This window comes from Stenella coeruleoalba, assembly GCF_951394435.1.
Source record: "Stenella coeruleoalba genome assembly, chromosome: 15".
Taxonomy (NCBI): domain Eukaryota; kingdom Metazoa; phylum Chordata; class Mammalia; order Artiodactyla; family Delphinidae; genus Stenella; species Stenella coeruleoalba.
The window spans coordinates 83,434,566-83,453,136 of NC_137161.1; the positions used below are offsets into that span (position 1 = coordinate 83,434,566).

The window sequence follows — 18,571 nt, forward strand, 5'->3', positions numbered from 1 at the left end:
TTTGTGGCACACCCTCTAGGAAGCACGAAACAATCCTTCAAGGCACCCTTTCCTCGACAAGCGGAGGGCTCAGAAATGGGGGCCCCGGGTCTGCAGACATCCTTACAGGTGATACGCCCATTGGGTCCAAGCGTGTCCACCTCATCTCAGGCTGCTACAACACAAGACCATAGACTGGGAGGTTTAAACAACAGACATTTATTTCTCGTGGCTCTGGAGGCTGGAAGTCTAAGATCAAGGTGTCGGGAGATGCGGTTCTTGGTGAGGGCCCTCTTCCTGACTTACAGACAGCCACCCTCTTGCTGTGTCCTCCCATGTCAGAGAAAGAGAGAGAGAGATTGAGAGAGAGAAATTCCAGTTTCTTCCTCTATTTATAAAGACATTAATCTTATCATGGGGGCTGTATCCTCAGGACCTCATCTAAACCTAACTGTCTCCCAAAGGACCCACCTCCAAATATCACATGGGGGTCACAGCTTCAACATATTGAATTTGGGGGGCACACAATTCAGTCCATGATAGAGGGTTAAGGTCTGTGGCTGGGGAATCAGAGGGTGGTCAGGGTTTGGAGGCAATCCAACTAAGAGAATAAGGGCTTCCTTCGTGGAGCAGTGGTTAAGAATCCGCCTGCCAATGCAGGGGACACGGGTTCGAGCCCTGGTCCAGGAAGATCCCACATGCCGCGGAGCAACTAAGCCCGTGCACCACAACTACTGAGCCTGTGCTCTAGAGCCCGCAAGCCACAACTACTGAAGCCCACGCGCCACAACTACTGAAGCCCGCGCGCCTAGAGCCCGTGCTCCACAGCAAGAGAAGCCATTGCAATGAGAAGCCCGCGCACCACGATGGAGAGCAGCCCCTGATCACCACAACTAGAGAAAGCCCGCGCCCAGCAACGGAGACCCAACGCAGCCAAAAATAAATAAATGAATTTAAAAAAATGAATAAGAGAATAAGAGAAAGAGGCATAGGCAGAGGCAGAGGCAGAGCAGAAACAGAGACAGAGACAGAGAGGGCTCAAAGGTCTTCTCATAACCAAGTAAGAAAGGAGGCCTGGGGCCACCAGCCACTTCATCGAGCTCTAGCTCTCAAGATCCCAGAAACTTTGTTATTTCTCCTTTCAAAAAAAATTTTTTTAAGTTTTTATTGTGGTAAAATACGTAACACGAAATTTACCATGTTTAAGCACATAGTTCAGGGGCATCAAGTACATTCACACTGTTGTGCATCCGTCACCACCATCATCTCCAGGACTTGTTCATCTTCCCAAACTGAAACCCCGTCCCCATTCAATAATAACTCCCCATCCCCCCACCCCCACCCCCATCTTCTCTTCCTTGCTACCTTGTGTTCTCCTTTCTCTTCACAGTAATTACAGTGACATCTTCAAGACGACAAGCACTCCTGCTTGGGGGGATGACCAGGACATGGGGAAACTGTGTCTGATCTGAAGATGGGAATCTCAAGAAATCAGAGTCAGTGCTGGCAGCTCAGAAGGGAAGGACAGCAGGCTGGATCCCAAGAAGCCTGGAAGGAAGTGGGAAAAAGGGGGTCAGCCAGCGAACAGCCGGAAGTCTGGGAGCCCCTAGGGGCCAGATGGGGTTCAGGGACCCGGAACCACGGGGAAAACGTCAGGCTGCAGCCACCCAGGGAGTGGGAGGGAGCGAGAGCTGCCTGGGCCTCATTCCCACCATCTGAGACACTTTCATTCTCACTCTAAGTGCTCCCAGTAATTTTCTGTCCAGCTTGGTAGCAATACACCCACTTAATAGCAAATCCAACTAACGTGGGTTTCCCCCATTTGTCATCTTAAATGGGGTCTTGCTTCCATTAGAACTCATAATGAATTACTTCAAGCAGCAAAGCAAAAATCTGACTCTCATTTCTTATTCTCAGTTTGTTTTAAACAATTGGGTGGTGGTGATAAGGGTCTTTCTTGGGCAAAGAACCGAGGATAGCAAGGCCGCCTTGGGTGCTCAGGGCTGCAGTGGGAGCTGGCCGTCAGCCACAAAGGGGAGGACTTGGACTTGGAGGATGTGGTGAGGGCACGGGAGGGCGAGGAGATGGGTACAGGCCAGGGCACAGGTGGGACCAGACTTTCAGGCTGCCTGGTTTTATAGAGCAGAGGCTTCTTTTCTTTTCTTTTTTTTTTTTTTTTTTTCGGTACGCGGGCCTCTCACTGTTGCGGCCTCTCCCATTGCAGAGCACAGGCTCCAGACGCGTAGGCTCAGCTGGCATGGCTCACGGGCCCAGCTGCTCCGCGGCATGTGGGATCTTCCCAGACGGGGGCACAAACCCGTGTCCCCTGCATCGGCAGGCGGACTCTCAACCACTGCGCCACCAGGGAAGCCCTCCTGTCTTGTTTATCCTTAGACCCTGACACAGTTGCAATGAAATGAACACATTCGCTTCTTATTGCAAATCCTGGAAAACCAAAATTACTGTTGCCAAACGCTTGGAGCCCTGGCCTGCTGGCTTCGGTCTGCTGTACGAAATTCTTAATCACCCGTTGGGCCAGTGAACCAAATTCTGTTGTCTGTTCTAATCGTTTGAAGGCTATGAGTGTGTTTCCCTAATGAGATGCCCTTACCCCTTTCATGAGCCTCACGGAGCCCAGGACAGAGTTCGAGCAGATGGAGTTCGAGCAGATGGAGGTCAAGTATTACTCATACTTGACCATACTTTGTTCATGACATATAAACACCCAGGATCACCCAGATCTAGCCAGTCTATTTTGCTGCATAGTTTTGAAGAGATGCCATGCTTTCAGACTGAAGAGAGTAGGCTTAGAATAAGTGCTCTGATGTTCTATTGTGAAATAGGAGAAGGACTGTCCTTCCCAGCCCATCTCCCCGGGACACTGCAGACCTGGCAGGAAAGCATTCACTTCCTGCCCACGACTGTGAGATGCATTATGTCACAGCGGGGATAACTTCCAAATCCTATTTTTAGAGGTGATGAGGGGGAAGCCAAGTCCAGCCTCGAGCTGGAAGGAACCCAAGGGTTCCTCTGTGAGCCCGAAGGTCTAGGGGGCAACGGCCTCCAAGACCCGCCCTAATCCCTCATGCTGTCCTCTCTCACGTTTTGAGTCCCCACGTGGCTCTACTGGGCGTGGTACAGGATGTTCTCATGAATCATCTCAAGTCCATTGAACAGTCCCAGCACCAGTGCCAAGGTCGAGCTTTAAACCTGAGTCTGTATTTCCTTCACAGTGTGCTGAACTGTAGCGCACACTCCTCTCCTAGAATCGCAGGCTGGGTGACAGCCTAATACAAGATGACATGTTTCCAAAGGTGAAAGATTGAAAGAGACTTCAAAACTCATTGCTATTGGACAATAAAATGCTTAGGATTCAGCAAAGAAAGGCCAAGGGATCTTCATTTTAAAATATAGTTTTACTCTGATTCAAAAAGATACATGCGGGCTTCCCTAGTGGCGCGGTGGTTGAGAGTCCGCCTGCCGATGCAGGGGACACGGGTTCGTGCCCCGGTCCGGGAAGATCCCACATGCCGCGGAGCGGCTGGGCCCGTGAGCCATGGCCGCTGAGCCTGCGCGTCCAGAGCCTGGGCTCTGCGACAGGAGCAGCCACAGCAGTGAGAGGCCCGCGTACAGCAAAGAAAAAAAAAAAAGATACATGCACCCCAACGTTCACGGCAGCACTATTCACAATAGCCAAGACACGGAAGCAACCTAAGTGTCCATCAACAGAGGAATGGATAAAGAAGATGTGGTACATATATACAATGGACTATTACTCAGCCATAAAAAAGAATGAAATAATGCCACTTGTAGCAACATGGATGGACCTAGAGATTATCATACTAAGTGAAGTAAGTCAGACACAGAAAGACAAATATCATATGCTATCACTAACATGTGGAATATTAAAAAATGATACAGATGAACTTATTCACAAAAGAGAAGTAGACCCACAGACATAGAATACAAACTTATGGCTACCAAAGGGGAAGGGTGGAGAGGGATACATTAGGAGCTTGGGATTAACAGACACAAACTACTATATATAAAATTGAAAAACAAAAAGGATTTACTGTGGGGCTTCCCTGGTGGCGCAGTGGTTGAGAGTCTTCCTGCCGATGCAGGGGACACGGGTTCGTGCCCTGGTCCGGGAGGATCCCACATGCCGCGGAGCGGCTGGGCCCGTGAGCCATGGTCACTGAGCCTGCGCGTCCAGAGCCTGTGCTCCGCAACGGGAGAGGCCACAGCAGTGAGAGGCCTGCGTACCGCAAAAAAAAAGAAAAAGGAAAAAAGGATTTACTGTACATCACAGGCAACTATAGTCAATATCTTTTAATAAACTAATAAACCATAATGGAAAGTAATATGAAAAAGAATATATATGTATGTATGTATAACTGAATTACTTAGCTGTATGCCTGAAACTAACACAACACTGTAAATCAACTATACTTCAATTAAAAATTTTTTAATTAAAAAATAAAAATTAAATGTTTTAAATTTTCAAAATCATGTGAAATAAAGACAAAGAGAGGATGCCAGTCTCTTTCACAGAACGCCTTCCATGCATGTGGCCCTTGTTCAACTTTCACGTCTTTCATTCAGAGAGAATGACGACTGGCCTCGTTGTGAAGGTGAATTTTACGTGTCAGCTTTACTGGGCCCAGGGATGCCCAGATAGCTGGTGAGACATTGTTTCTGGTTGTATCTGTGAGGGCGTTTCTGGAAGGGATTAGCATCTGAATCAGTAGACTGAATAAAGATGGGCTCAAACTGGGCTGGCATCATCCAATCCACTGAGGGTCTGGATGGGACAAAAAGGGCAGAGGAAGGATATTTTCGACCCCTTCTTGAGCTGGGACATCCATCATGTCCTGCCCTCAGACATCCGAGCTCTGGTTTCTGGTCCAGGAGTGTTAAGCCACCCACCCTCCCAGTTCTCTAGCTCACAGACGGCATATCATAGCATATCTCAGCCCCCATAATTACATGAGCTGATTCCCATAATAAATCTCCTCTTCTGTATCCATGTATATCCTGCTAGTTCTGTTTCTCCGGAGAACCCTGACTGATACACTTGTGAATAAGATTAAAAGGCAGAGATTAAGACAATCCCTTTTTGTAAACACTTACAGAAAACCATGTGCAAACTCGTGATCATCTTCCCCCCTCACTTCAAGAGAATGGGGTGTTTGCCTTATATTGCTGGGTGTTAAAAGTAAAAAAAATCACACACCATATTATATTAAAGATCCTGAAGAAGGAAAACTGTCTCATGTCTGTCTGTGACGGGCTATCCAACAGAACTTTCTGTGATGGTGGAAATGTTCTTTTCCTGCACTGCCCAAAGCAGTGGCCACTGGCCCCGTACAGCTGTCGAGCCCTTGAAAGGTAACTATTGTAAGAATTGAATTTTAGATTTTATTGATTTTAATTAAAATTTAAGTAGTCACATGTAGTAGCATCTACTCTATTTGGATAGGACAGGTATAATGTCCATAACTTTAGATCCATTCAAGATCTTTTTTTTTAGTCTTTGACCACGGGTGGAAAAGTCTGAGGCTGGTGTGGCCGGTGCAGCCTGAGGTGAGTGAACATTCAAGTATGATGTGGAAGGTCTGACGTTCATCCTTGAAGACCCCCATCAACACCGAGAAGTGAACAGCGTCGTCCTCTCCAGACAAAACTTGGATTCTCTGATGTAACACCTGTCATTTTCCCAAGCAGAAAGTCAAATATCAAATATCAGTACTTTTGTAAGAGCTGAGAGTTCCCATTTCCCCATTCATGCCCCTCGTACCTCCAGCCTTTCACTTCATTACGTAACGAGGAACCAAGAGCTGGGCTCTCCAATCTGAAGGGCTTGGTTTCATTCACTCGTTGTCTCCAGCACCTACTAGGATGCCTGGTATACAGTAGGTGTCCAATCAGCATTTGCTGAATGTTGAATGACTATCTTGGAAAGAAGTGACAAGGAAAAGACAAAACAAAACAGCATGAACAACGAACTGTGTTCTTCAACTGTTTAAATCACGTCTCTGCCGGTTACCAGCTATGCCGTCTGGCCTCCGTGGCTACTCAAATGTAAGAGATCGTTCTGACTGGGAGAGCTGCTGCCTCTTCACGCTGCAGGGGTGGGAGGTCAATGAATGGATGTTATTAGCTATCCAAATGGTCTGCTGCCTGATGGTGGTTGAAATATTCTTGGGAGTTTGAACATTATCGTTAGTTACTCTTTTAATAAAACGTCCTCATTCTAACACAACTTAAGAGAACAGTAAAAACGGGGCTAAACCATGTTCATAAAGATAGGAGTTTTATAACATAAAGACAAGAGTTTCATGAGAAACTCAGGCCAGATTCTGGGATCTTGCAAAATCTCTCTGAGGAGCTTTGCATATTGCGTGTCTGAATCGAGCAGGAGAGAGGGAGCGATACCCGAGCAATTTTTCCCCAAGAGACCCAAACGGAAATATCCCACAAAGAGGAAGCCTGGAGTTTATTCAAACTGCTTTTATTTTAATACGTCCTAAGTGGTACTGAGAACATTTCCAAGAAATTAAATCGCTTGTAAGCTATTTATATATACTCTATTATCACAATTTATCATTTAAAAAAATTCCAGTAGATCTTTTACCAAAATGCCCCAGAAAGAGCAATCATTCATTGACATTACAGAATAATAGCCGTTCCCAATATTTTAAGAGATTCTGACGTTTTAGGAATATTTCACTACAAGCCACCAAAGAAATCTAAAGTCGTGATTTCTGTAGTGAAAAAAAAACGACTCATTGGTGTAGCAGATTTCCCTTTAAGGGTCTCCAAGAGGCTCTCACACATGCATCGGGCTCAGGACAAGCTCACTGTGGCCCAAGCTGGATCAGCACAGACCCAGGCCCTTCTGAAGTGGCCTGTGGGTTCAGCCACTCTGGGCAGAAGTGGATACTCTGACGAAACCACTGCTCTTGTTTTTTGTTTTGTTTTTTAAATTAATTAATTTATTATTTATTTTTGGCTGTGTTGGGTCTTCGTTGCTGCGTGTGGGCTTTCTCTAGTTGTAAGCCGGGGCTACTCTTTGTTGTGGTGCGCGGGCTTCTCATTGCAGTGGCTTCTCTTGCTGCGGAGCACAGGCTCTAGGCGCGCGGGCTTCAGTTGTTGTGGCACGTGGGCTCAGCAGTCATGGCTCAAGGGCTCTAGAGCGCAGGCTCAGTAGTTGTGGCACACAGGCTTAGTTGCTCCGTGGCATGTGGGATCTTCCGGACCAGGGCTCGAACCCGTGTCCCCCGCATTGGCAGGCGGATTTTTAACCACTGCGCCACCAGGGAAGCCCCACCACTGCTCTTGTTGATACAGTGTGAAAACGCAGTTTCATACTGAAAGTCGCTCTCCCGAATAAACACCAAACCACCAAATTCATGTTTCTAGCACATGGACCTTCTTGTTTCAAAGCACCAGCTAAGGGCATTGATTTAAAGAGTTACAATCTTATCACTCTTGCTGAGCTTAACAAAGCACAATGAACTGAACCAGTGCCAGCATTTTTACGTTCATTTTTGCTTAAGAATTTGGAGAAACAAAATAACTGGAAAAAACACCCCAAGACCTTCCCTGAAACAAGACACACCCTAAGTGAACACGTGGCTCCCTCTTGTGGCAAAAGCAGACCTCACATGTCCACTGCTGGGCTTGCTTCACACCCCACCCATGCATTCCCCTCGAATTAGCCAGCTACATTCAAATGACCCTGAATTACTAAGATTACTAAAAACACACAGTCTGGGCAGTAGCGTCCCATCCACTGGGGCTGGCTTCAGTTGTCCAGAGGGAGGTGAGAACATTCTGTTGAAATAGGCCCAGAGTGATAAAGGCCCCTAAGTAAAGTAGCTACTTGACCTTCCCATCCTACATTCGACCTCATCTGCCAACTTAAAACGCAACGTGCATACGTACCCTTAGCGTCAAAAATAAGCATTACCTTAAAAACACATCCTATACAGATTTTTTTAAAAGAAAAATCAGGTTTCTTCAGTCACACCAAGAGCCGTATCAAAGTGTTTCAACTATGAAAACGTCGGGTTTTCCCACTGAGAGAAGGGGGCTCTCTGGGAGTTAACCCCCAGCCTCCTCCCCACCTGGCAGGTCCCTTGGCCCGAACGATTCTCATCCAGAACGAACCAGGCATTTTCATCCCTTGTTCTGGATCCCACTTCCTCCTCCCAACAAACTAAATCCAGAGCCAGAAGAGTTAAGTCATTTTTGGTGTCATACTCACCATATTAAAAAATGTCATGAAGAACCTAGGGGGAAGACAGGAATAAAGACACAGACCTACTAGAGAATGGACTTGAGGATATGGGGAGGGGGAAGGGTAAGCTGTGACAAAGCGAGAGAGTGGCACGGACATATACACACTCCCAACGTAAGGTAGATAGCTAGTGGGAAGCAGCCGCATAGCACAGGGAGATCAGCTTGGTGCTTAGTGACCGCCTGGAGGGGTGGGATAGGGAGGGTGGGAGGGAGGGAGACGCAAGAGGGAGGAGATATGGGAACATATGTATATGTATAACTGATTCACTTTGTTATAAAGCAGAAACTAACACACCATTGTAAGCAATTATACTCCAATAAAGATGTAAATAAATAAATAAATGATACAAATGTTAAAAAACAAAACAGCTGATTCCAACCTTCCAAGACCCTTTGTAGAGACAGTGTGAAAATACAGGCAATAAAGAGGCAGATCAGAGAATATAACACATCCAACCCAAATCAATATATACGCAGAATCAAAGGGAGGTGTCTGGTAAGATATTCTTGTTGGGAATCCCTAATCGAGGGAAAAAAGGAGAAGCTGATTTTAACAGAAACTCTAAATGTTTAAATGTTTTAAAATTCACGTATCTGCCAGACTTACCCTGCCTACCACTCCTCTGGAGGCAGGGACCAGAACGTGGTTCAATCTCTCTCCCAAAAGGCATCACAAGGCTGGAAGATGAGTTTGTTTCCCTTACCGCTGCAATCTCAGTTTCTACGTGAATTCAGACAAGTGTATGTTTGCCCCATAGAGAACAAAGTACCTGCATGGAAAATAAGCCAACTCCCCTCTTTTCTCAGATCACTGTCACATAGTCGTAGGTGTTTCTAAACAGGAATGAGTACTTATCAAGTCATGGGAGGGGGGCGGGGAGTGACAAGGAACAGCGCTGTGTCCTAGCTATGACATCCTCTTACGTGTCCTACAAAGAACGAGACTCTTTTTTTAATATTTATTTATTTATTTATTTGGCTGTGCTGGGTCTTAGCTGCGGCTTGCAGGATCTTCGTTGTGGTATGCAGGACTTTTTTTTTTAGTTGCGGCATGCGGGATCTAGTTCCCTGACAAGGGATCAAACCCAGGCCCCCGGCATTGGGATTGTGGAGTCTTAACCACTGGACCATCAGGGAAGTCCCAGAACTAGACTTTTCGATGCATCTGAGAATTTGGTTGAAAAGAGGCAGCAACGTAAGTGTGATGGTTAATTTTACCTCACCTTGACGTGCTAAGTGATGCCCTGATAGCTGGTGAAACATTAATTCTGGGTGTGTGAGAGTATTTCTGGAAGAGATCATTAGCACTTGAATCGGTGGACTGAGTAAAGATCACACTCATCATTTCAGGTGGGCATCTAAAACGTTGAGGGCCTGAATAGAACAAAAAGGAGAAAGGGCAATTTTGCTCTTTGCTTGAGCTGAAACATCCACCTTCTTCTGCCCTTGGACATTGGTGTCCCTGGTTCTCAGGCCTTAGGACTTGGACTGAATGACACCACCAGCTTTCCTGAGTCTCTTGTTTGCAGATGGCAGATGGTGAGACTTCTCAGCCTCTATTATCATGTAAGCCAATTTCTATCATAAATCTCCTCATATCCATATCTGTATATCCTGTTGTTTGTTTTTTAAATATTTATTTGGTTGCACTGGGTCTTAGTTTTGGCAGGCAGGCTCTTTAGTTGCAGCTCTCGGGCTCCTTAGTTGTGGCATGCATGTGGTAATCTAGTTCCCTAACCAGGGATCGAACCTGGGCTCCCTGCATCGGGAGCTCAGAGTCTTAGCCACTGCTCCACCACGTAAGTTCCTATCCTATTGTCTGTTTCTCTGGAGAATGACTAATACAGCAACTTAAGTCAAAGGAGCACAGAGACTTGCTGCTTTCACCAAGTCATCTTAGATAAGCAGCAGTGGCAGAGTGCTTGTAATCTTAAAAATAATAGAAGACAAGCTTTAAGAGCTAGAAAACTGAGCCAGTTTCCAATCTTGAAGCACACTTCTTGTTTCTGATAGAAACAGAACACTTAGTAGGTAGATGGGGAAGGGAAAACAGGTTAAGCCCACTTCCTTAAAAAAACTAAAAGCAGGGCTTCCCTGGTGGCGCAGTAGTTGAGAGTCCACCTGCCGATGCAGGGGATACGGGTTTGTGCCCCGGTCCGGGAAGATCCCACATGCCGCGGAGCGGCTGGGCCCGTGAGCCATGGCCGCTGAGCCTGCGCGTCCGGAGCCTGTGCTCCGCAACGGGAGAGGCCACAACAGTGAGAGGCCCGCGTACAGAAAAAAATAACTAAAAGCATTGGGATTTCCCTGGTGATGCAGTGGTTAAGAATCCGCCTGCCAATGCAGGGGACACGGGTTCGAGCCCTGGTCCGGGAAGATCCCACATGCTGCCGAGCAACTAAGCCCGTGTGCCACAACTACTGAGCCTGCGCTCTAGAGCCCGCGAGCCACAACTACTGAGCCCGCGTGCCACAACTGCTGAGCCTGCTCCTAGAGCCCATGAGCCACAACTACTGAAGCCTGTGCACCTAGAGCCCGTGCTCCGCAACAAGAGAAGCCACTGCAATGAGAAGCCCGTGCACCGCAACAAAGAGTAGCCCCCACTCGCCGCAACTAGAGAAAGCCCGCACGCAGCAACGAAGAGCCAACGCAGCCAAAACTAAATAAATTAAAAAAACAAAAAACTAAAAGCTAAAAGCATTAAAGTTAACTGGAGAATTCCACTCTAATACAGTGCTAAGGCACAGCTCCCCTATAAAAATTCCTTGTCATGTACCTGAACAATTTCAAAAATGAACTGTGAAGAATCTACTCAAAACACAGGCAGAACAGAACTACAGCCATGCCTGCTCCTGCTCCTGAAACAAACCGCTGCTTACCAGAAGTAACCAGCCCTCAAAGATGCCTCACATCCAACGGCACAGGCTACAAAGATGAGGAGTGTGTCTGATCTGGTGGGGCCGCCTCACACCCTCCCAACTCAACCCGCAGCACTTCAGTTAAAACATCTTGGCATGCGTCTATAAAGGAAGATCATTTGTTTCAGGATAAAGGAAACTTCATCCTACGAAGATGACCTTTCCCAAGCAGTCAGGCCCTTTGCAAACAATATTCTCTAATCAAATTTCAGCTGTGCATATATACAGCTCAAGGGATAGTTTGCAGAGTTTGAAGTGCAAATAAGAGTGAACAGATGCTTTTTTTAAAAAAATAAATTTATTTTCGGGTGCATTGGGTCTTTGCTGCTGCACGCGGGCTTTTTCTCTAGTTGTGGTGAATGGGGGCTACTCTTTGCTGCGGTGTGCGGGCTTCTCATTGCGGTGGCTTCCCTTTGTTGTGGAGCACGGGCTCTAGGCACGTGGGCTTCAGTAGTTGCGGCACGTGGGCTCAATAGTTGTGGCTCGTGGGCTCTAGAGCACAGACTCAGTAGTTGCGGCACATGGGCTTAGTTGCTCCGCGGCATGTGGGATCTTCCCGGACCAGGGCTCGAACCCGTGTCCCCTGCATTGGCAGGCGGATTCTTAACTACTGCGCCACCAGAGAAGTCCAGAGATGCTTCTTTAAAAATTGATCCAATTCATCCAAGTTTCCATAAAATTGGAAAAAAGAGGTAACATTTTGGAAGCAAAGGAGAGCCAAGTAGAAGCTACCGTCCTGTGAAATGTTATTTAGGCCTCTAACTTCAAATGGTTACGTTGAGTGTACAGATTATCACTTGGATGAGGTGTGTTTCAAAGCTTCCAGCACTGGCTGGTGTTTAAAGGCCATTTCCAGCTCTGAGTTCATATGGTTTAGGAGATCCCTTAATTCTATTTCTTCTCCTTGGAAAGTTTAAGAAGAATTTAAAAATTATCTATGGCAAAGTGCAAAAAGAATCTTATAGCACATTTCTTTTCCCTTTTTTTTTTTTTTTGGCGTGCCGAGAGGCTTGTGGGATCCTATTTCCCCAACCAGAGAGCAAACCTGGGCCTTCAGCAGTGAAAGCACAGAGTCTTATTCACTGGACTGCCAGCGAAGTCCCCACATTTCTTACTCTCTGTGAAATTATAGTAAATGGTCTATATGCATTTTAGAATACACATGCTGAGCTCCAAAATATGTCTTGCTTCGTAGCTATAAAATCAAGTCACGTAAAGAATGATCGGTTTAAACGCAAGTTTCTTAATTTTTTATTCTCTATAGGCTTGCAACTTCATAATCACTTCAAGATCTCAACATTCATTCTAATGTTTAAAAAAAAAAGATTTTATGATTTCCAAATGAGAATAACCGAGTCCAAGATTTTGTGCTATACACTGTTTCTAAATTTAAAGTGATTGTGCTGTTCAATCTTTAAGAACAGAATCCATAAAGGCAAAAAAGAAGAAAATGCATATAAATGTCAGAATTTTTAAAACAGGCTTCCCTTGGCTTTCATTGCCAAAATGATACAACTTAAAATATTTCAAATGAGTGATCCCTTTTATAATTCAATCATGGAAACAATTTATTCAAAAGAATATCTTATTTCTCTAATTGCTTTTAAAATTAAAATGTTTATAGAAGGCCTTCTTTCACAGTCATGAAACTTCATACACTATAGTTATCATCACCTCTTTATCCCAGAACTTTCCACAGGAGAGGCCACCTTCAGACAGAACTGGAACCAATATAGCACCAAAGGGAAAAATTTCAGCTTAGTGTAAGTGTATTAAAAAATTAATGTAAAAAAAAAATTATTGAGAGCTTTTCCACAAAGCTTTTAGAAAAAACACACCTTATTCTGATATAACCATATGAAAACACTTCAAGTTAATTTAGTTAATGCTAAGCAGGAAATTCTGTATTTGTTGTTTGCAATTGGTTGAAAATTTACAGACTTGGAATTTACAAAGCAAAATTAAAAAAAAAAACCATTGATGAGTCATAGAAAGTTCAATCTCAAAGTAGCAGACTGAGTTTAAAACAAAAAGGCGGGGGGCAGGGAGAAGGTGTTGACAGGAAAACAGTTCCCATTCTGAAACACTGAAATGTGTCATCTCGTTTCACCACCCACGGGTGACCCCTAGGCGGAGTGTCTACTAACCAGGGCTTTAATCGTTCAGTCAAGTCGGTGTCCTTTTAGACCGGCTAGAGATCGTTCCTTCCACAAGGGTTCTTACTTTGGGGTTCTCTGAGCGCACCCCCACCCCCACCCCCGGTAACCAAGGAGCACAATACTGCATTACATTACATCCGGGGAGGAAAGTGAGAGTTGAGTTCCAACGTAACTTGACGTTATGCTTTTCATTCTCTGCTTCCAATCTTCTAAATCAGCCAATGACTTTGTGCTAAAAGACTTGCATATGAGGAGGGCAGCATTAATAATGAAGACAAGGGGAACCAAGCCTACACATGTAAAATACGACATTTATTATGCTAAAGAACAGGTTTTATTTTTCATTTCCCCAAAACACTGAAATAGCACACGGCATAGTAATTTAGCACACAATATAAACTGATAGATGCAATCAATAATTCCGAAAATGGTTAAGCCTTACTTTCGGACTCTTTAAAAACTTACGCTCTTAAGTGCCTTTTATCAAAGTGATCAACACACAACAAAAGGTGTTCTCTCAGAAAAAAAATCTTAGTGTAAGAGATACCTCGACTCCTAGAAACTGGAAACCTTCTCTAAGGGAAATGCTTGATTTTTCTCTATAACTGAGCCCCGGCAGACAGGCTCAAGCTCATTTTTTATTCTGAGTAACACTGCTAGGGTTCCTAGCTTGAGAAAGCGTTATCTAAAGGTAAGGTTAATATTGCAACTTTCACCGTAGGGCCTCCATTTAAATTGCATGTCAAGTGGAAGGAAAGGGATGTGAGAAAAGAAATCAGATTTTGCTCAAATTATTCTGCGAAATGCAGAAATGGTAACAGCTTACCACTAACTCAGCCTGGCTCAGAGTCGACTTTACAAATATCTACTCCCATTAGATGGTCAGAGACAGTCTAGAAAGACAGTATCTGGGACAGCAGCCCTTTAGGATGGGTGCTGAAGGTAAATTAAAAAACTTTGTTAAATCTTTTGATTCTAATCTGATATTTATATAGGATATATCAATATTCTCCTTGACATGGCTTCCCAACTCTGAGTGTCTTTCAAGCACAATTTAAAACTCAAAATTTTCCTTCTGATTCAACCAGCTCTCCATGAGTTTAAATTCCACTGACTTTAAGTATGTCTGGTCATGCAAACCAAAGCAGGAGCTTCATGGCTATACCCTGTGCATCCAGACCTAATGCAAAAGAAATCATTCTAGGACAACTTTTAAAAATCTATTTTTATTGTTCTGTCTGTACCTTAACTATGGCATAAGAGATTTGCTAATTCAGAAGCTTGTAGAGCCAGTAACGGCAGTGGTTCCTGCAGATCATCTGAGGTACTTTCTACTCGTGAAAGCATTTTCTTGTATTCTCCTCTTTGCTCTGAAAACATGGGCTTTGAATGGCCAGGGAAAACACATTTTGTCTCATCATTCAAGAATATTTGGGGATGTGCGTGCAGCAGTGCAGACAGGACGGAACGTAGGCGAGAGGGTTCCGACTCAGAGTCCAGCTTCTCCAGCGAAGCGCTTGGTGGTCCATTCTCAGAAATCCCCATTTCTAACCATTTTTGATGGCACGGTAGTCCTGACCCGCAAGGCTTTCCTCTGTGGCTCCATCCTCCGGGGCTGTCAGTGGCCCTGGGCCCTCCTCCCAGCCAGTCCCTACCATAAGCTCCCCCGACGCCAAAGGATGCCCCAGCAAAACGCTCTTCTGTGGGAGCAAAGAACAGATCGACAGTCTTGCTCTGAGCAGCTGCTGAAGCTGAATTTCTTCGTATTGGTTCTTGCAGATATGCAAGCACTTTGTTGCCATCGTGACGCAAGAGGCTGACCTCACTCAGATCATTTTTCATTTCCAGTGATAACTCCTCATTTTGTGAATTTCCATTTACATCAACCGCAGGCTTATTCATCCTGGAAGTTATATCTGATGGGCAAGCGCCCTCCTCCTGCATTCTCTTATACAACAGTTCTCTGTACAGTAATTTGTCCAAGTCATCGCCCGCTCCCTTCTCTTCTGCGAGGCAGGTGCTCAGAGTCCCCCTTCCGTCCCTCATGCTGTGTGTTCTCTGACACCCTGAGCCCCAGGACACGCCTGTCAGTCCACGGAAGGCCTTCAATGGATCTCAATATGAACCTGGAAAAGACCAACAAATTAAAGTGTAATAATGAAGACAGGGTCTTAAGAGAGTCCACACACAGCTATTTCCCAACAAATACAAAGATATCTTTGACAGTCTCTGGTACCCCAAGGATACCTACACTGTGATAGAAAACAGGATATCAACCTACCAACCTACTAATTAGAAACCACAACAAAAAGAACAGTAGTTTATTAATGCAGTGTTTCCTAAAAATACTTAAAAATAATAAAAGTATACATTCTGAGGCTCTGCACTTTTCGTGGCAATATAGTTATTCCTGTAGGTTCGATAAAAAAATCTGTCCTCCTGGGGGCTTCCCTGGTGGCACAGTGGTTAAGAATCCACCTGCCAATAGGAGACACGGGTTCGATCCCTGGTCCGGGATGATCCCACATACTGTGGAGCAACTAAGCCCAAGAGCCACAACTACTGAGCCCACGGGTCGCAACTACTGAGCCCATGTGTCGCAACTACTGAAGCCCACATGCCTAGAGCCCATGCACCGCAACGAAGAGGAGCCCCACTTGCCACAACCAGAGAAAGCCCCCACGCAGCAATGAAGATCCAACGCAGCCAAAAATAAATAAAATTTTTAAAAAAAATCTGTCCTCCCTTTAACCAGGATAAATTGGATGACACAATTAGGCAACCAAGGTCTTACCAAAGTGTCCTATTTGAGAATGAGTCTCAGTGACTCAGGTACGACAAGCCACTTTTAAGGAATCAAGGGCAACTTTACTTATGGATCCAATGTCTACAAAGCCCTCCCAGGAAAACCAGCCTGGAGGGGTCCTGCGATCCAAGATTCCAGCCTCAGATCACCCGCTGGCTGGTCAGGAGTCTCAGCAAATTTTGGAGCCTCCATAAGAGAAGAATTCACCCAGATTTTTATGTACTGCAGGTAAAAATATGGCGGAGAAAGCTTCTTGGGCTTAGTTGCCCACTCTCAGATTCCACATGAAAACTTCTGGACAGAAGTTGATCTGCGACTTCACCAGTTGTTCAAGAGCAAACTCGAGGTGGCCCATGTGGTCACTGACCCTGCGGCACCTGCAAACCTACTGAGATTCTGTGACCAAGAATAATCTTTCTGTGACATTATGCTCCAAACAGGGAAGATGTAGGAAAAACTGTGAAAGGCTTTGAAATGGACCCAAAAAAACAACATTACTGGGTGCGCTGTCTAGTGCATTCTCTGCGTTATCTAATGTAACAGGGCTCCACAGATTTCTCTTTGATGCTTCACAGCTCTAAGTTGTAGAAAACTTAAAAGGCAAGTGATTTCCTGTCCAAAGAAATGGAAATTAATATTGTCCAGAGGAATGCAACGGATTACTGCCCTATGCACATTGACCAGTTTTACATCTATTTGTAAATTCACTTTAGCATTCCTCATTGTATGTATGTGTTTTGTCTAAATGCTGCTTTACACTGATTATAACATCTTACTAGTTCCCTCCTTAATTGATGACTTTTAAAAAGTGTCTGACACATGTTCCTTTAAAAAGGAGCATACCTCGGAGAGAACGCGGATAAATGTTTCAACTTCAAAAATACATACTTTGTATTCAGTAATTTTTCTAAGAGGCTATCCTAAGGAACAGCAACCTAGCTAAAATGCAGTAACTCTTTTTGGAAGGAGGAGGGATGGAAATATGGGTTCAGGTAGAAGACAGCTGCGTCTGACTCTTCTCCCACAGTAAGACAAAGACTAACTCAAAAAATGAAAAGTCAAGAAGCAACACTACAAGCGTGCAATTTAGAGACAGAGAAGTAAACACTAAGAGAACCAGCTGTAGCTGCAAGCAGTCGGCTAGATGGAGAAATGGGAGACAGGAAACTGCTGTTTCTCTTAACTAATCTCGTGGCACCAGGAGACTCATTAAGCTTTATGACTGTGTAAGTTTTTTTTTAATTTAAAGAGAGTGGGCTTCCCTGGTGGCGCAGTGGTTGAGAGTCCGCCTGCCAATGCAGGGGACGCGGGTTCGTGCCCCGGTCTGGGAGGATCCCGCGTGCCGCGGAGCGGCTGGGCCGGTGAGCCGTGGCCGCTGGGCCTGCGCGTCCGGAGCCTGTGCTCCGCAACGGGAGAGGCTACAGTGGTGAGAGGCCTGCCTACCGCCAAAAAACAAACAAACAAACAAACAAAAATTTAAAGAGAGTACACTGGGAAGAAAACACAGCAGGTAAGTATTATTGGAGGCTGAGGGAGAAAGCAAAGAGGGCTGAGAAACGGGGCTGCGGAGTCACTGAGGAGCAGGGCCGACAGTGAGGCACGCCCCCACCCCCACCCCGCCACCGTGCTAAGGCAGGGTGGTGGCTAGACTGGAAAGGAATCATCTTAAACAGACCAATTAGGAGGCTAGTCTAATACTGCAGGGGAAAAAAGGAAGTAAGCCTGTGAGAGTAAAGAGGGGAGAGAAACTGAAGAATCTTTTTTAAGTTGGTGACTGACTAGGTGCAGAAGAAAGTGAGATGACCCGCAGGTTTCTTGACTTTCAGTTCTGGATAATGAACGTGTTATTAACCGCAAAGCGGGGAGAGCAGCAGGTCTGGAAGGCAGGGAAGGTGCTCAGACTGGGCAGCAGAGTTGGGCTGCGGGGCTCTGGCGAGCAGGTGGATCAGTAAATCCTTTACCTCAAGACAGAGGTCAGAGCCGGGGACCTCGACTCAGAAGCCGCCAGCTCTGCGGAGGCAGGTAAAATGACGGCCCGGTAGAACAAATCAAGAGAGAAGACAGAGGTACAGAAGACAGGGGTCTCCAGGATCTAAAGGCCGGACGGGCGAGGGGCCCACCAAAGTCACTAAGGAGGGAGACTCAAAGCGCCTCGGGAGGGCTTCCCTGGTGGCGCAGTGGTTGAGAGTTCGCCTGCCGATGCAGGGGACGCGGGTTCGTGCCCCGGTCCAGGAGGATCCCACATGCCGTGGAGCGGCTGGGCCCGTGAGCCATGGCCGCTGAGCCTACACGTCCGGAGCCTGTGCTCCGCAACGGGAGAGGCCCCAGCAGTGAGAGGCCCGCGTACTGCAAAAAAAAAAAAAAAAAAGCGCCTCGGGAAAACCCAGGGTCGCCGACACCAA

The 18,571-nt window shown here is 45.8% G+C and overlaps 1 protein-coding gene across 8 annotated transcripts in view; it reads right to left on the bottom strand.

The window, feature by feature from the left end:
• Positions 1-1,409: 1,409 nt before the first annotated feature.
• The window catches only part of LOC307198203 (small integral membrane protein 10-like protein 3), a 31,120-nt gene continuing 13,958 nt past the window's right edge, over positions 1,410-18,571 (bottom strand). For 2 of the 8 annotated variants that reach the window (XM_079944953.1, XM_079944954.1), the window contains exon 2: positions 12,191-15,489. In XM_079944953.1, the coding sequence (XP_079801079.1) occupies positions 14,609-15,409 (801 nt within the window). In that variant the 5' untranslated portion in view covers positions 15,410-15,489 and the 3' untranslated portion in view covers positions 12,191-14,608. Of the gene's footprint in view, positions 1,528-4,052; positions 4,238-4,997; positions 5,936-12,190; positions 15,490-18,571 lie in introns of those variants that run through there. The other 6 variants (XR_013831580.1, XR_013831581.1, XR_013831583.1 and 3 more) reach the window with 6 other exon arrangements.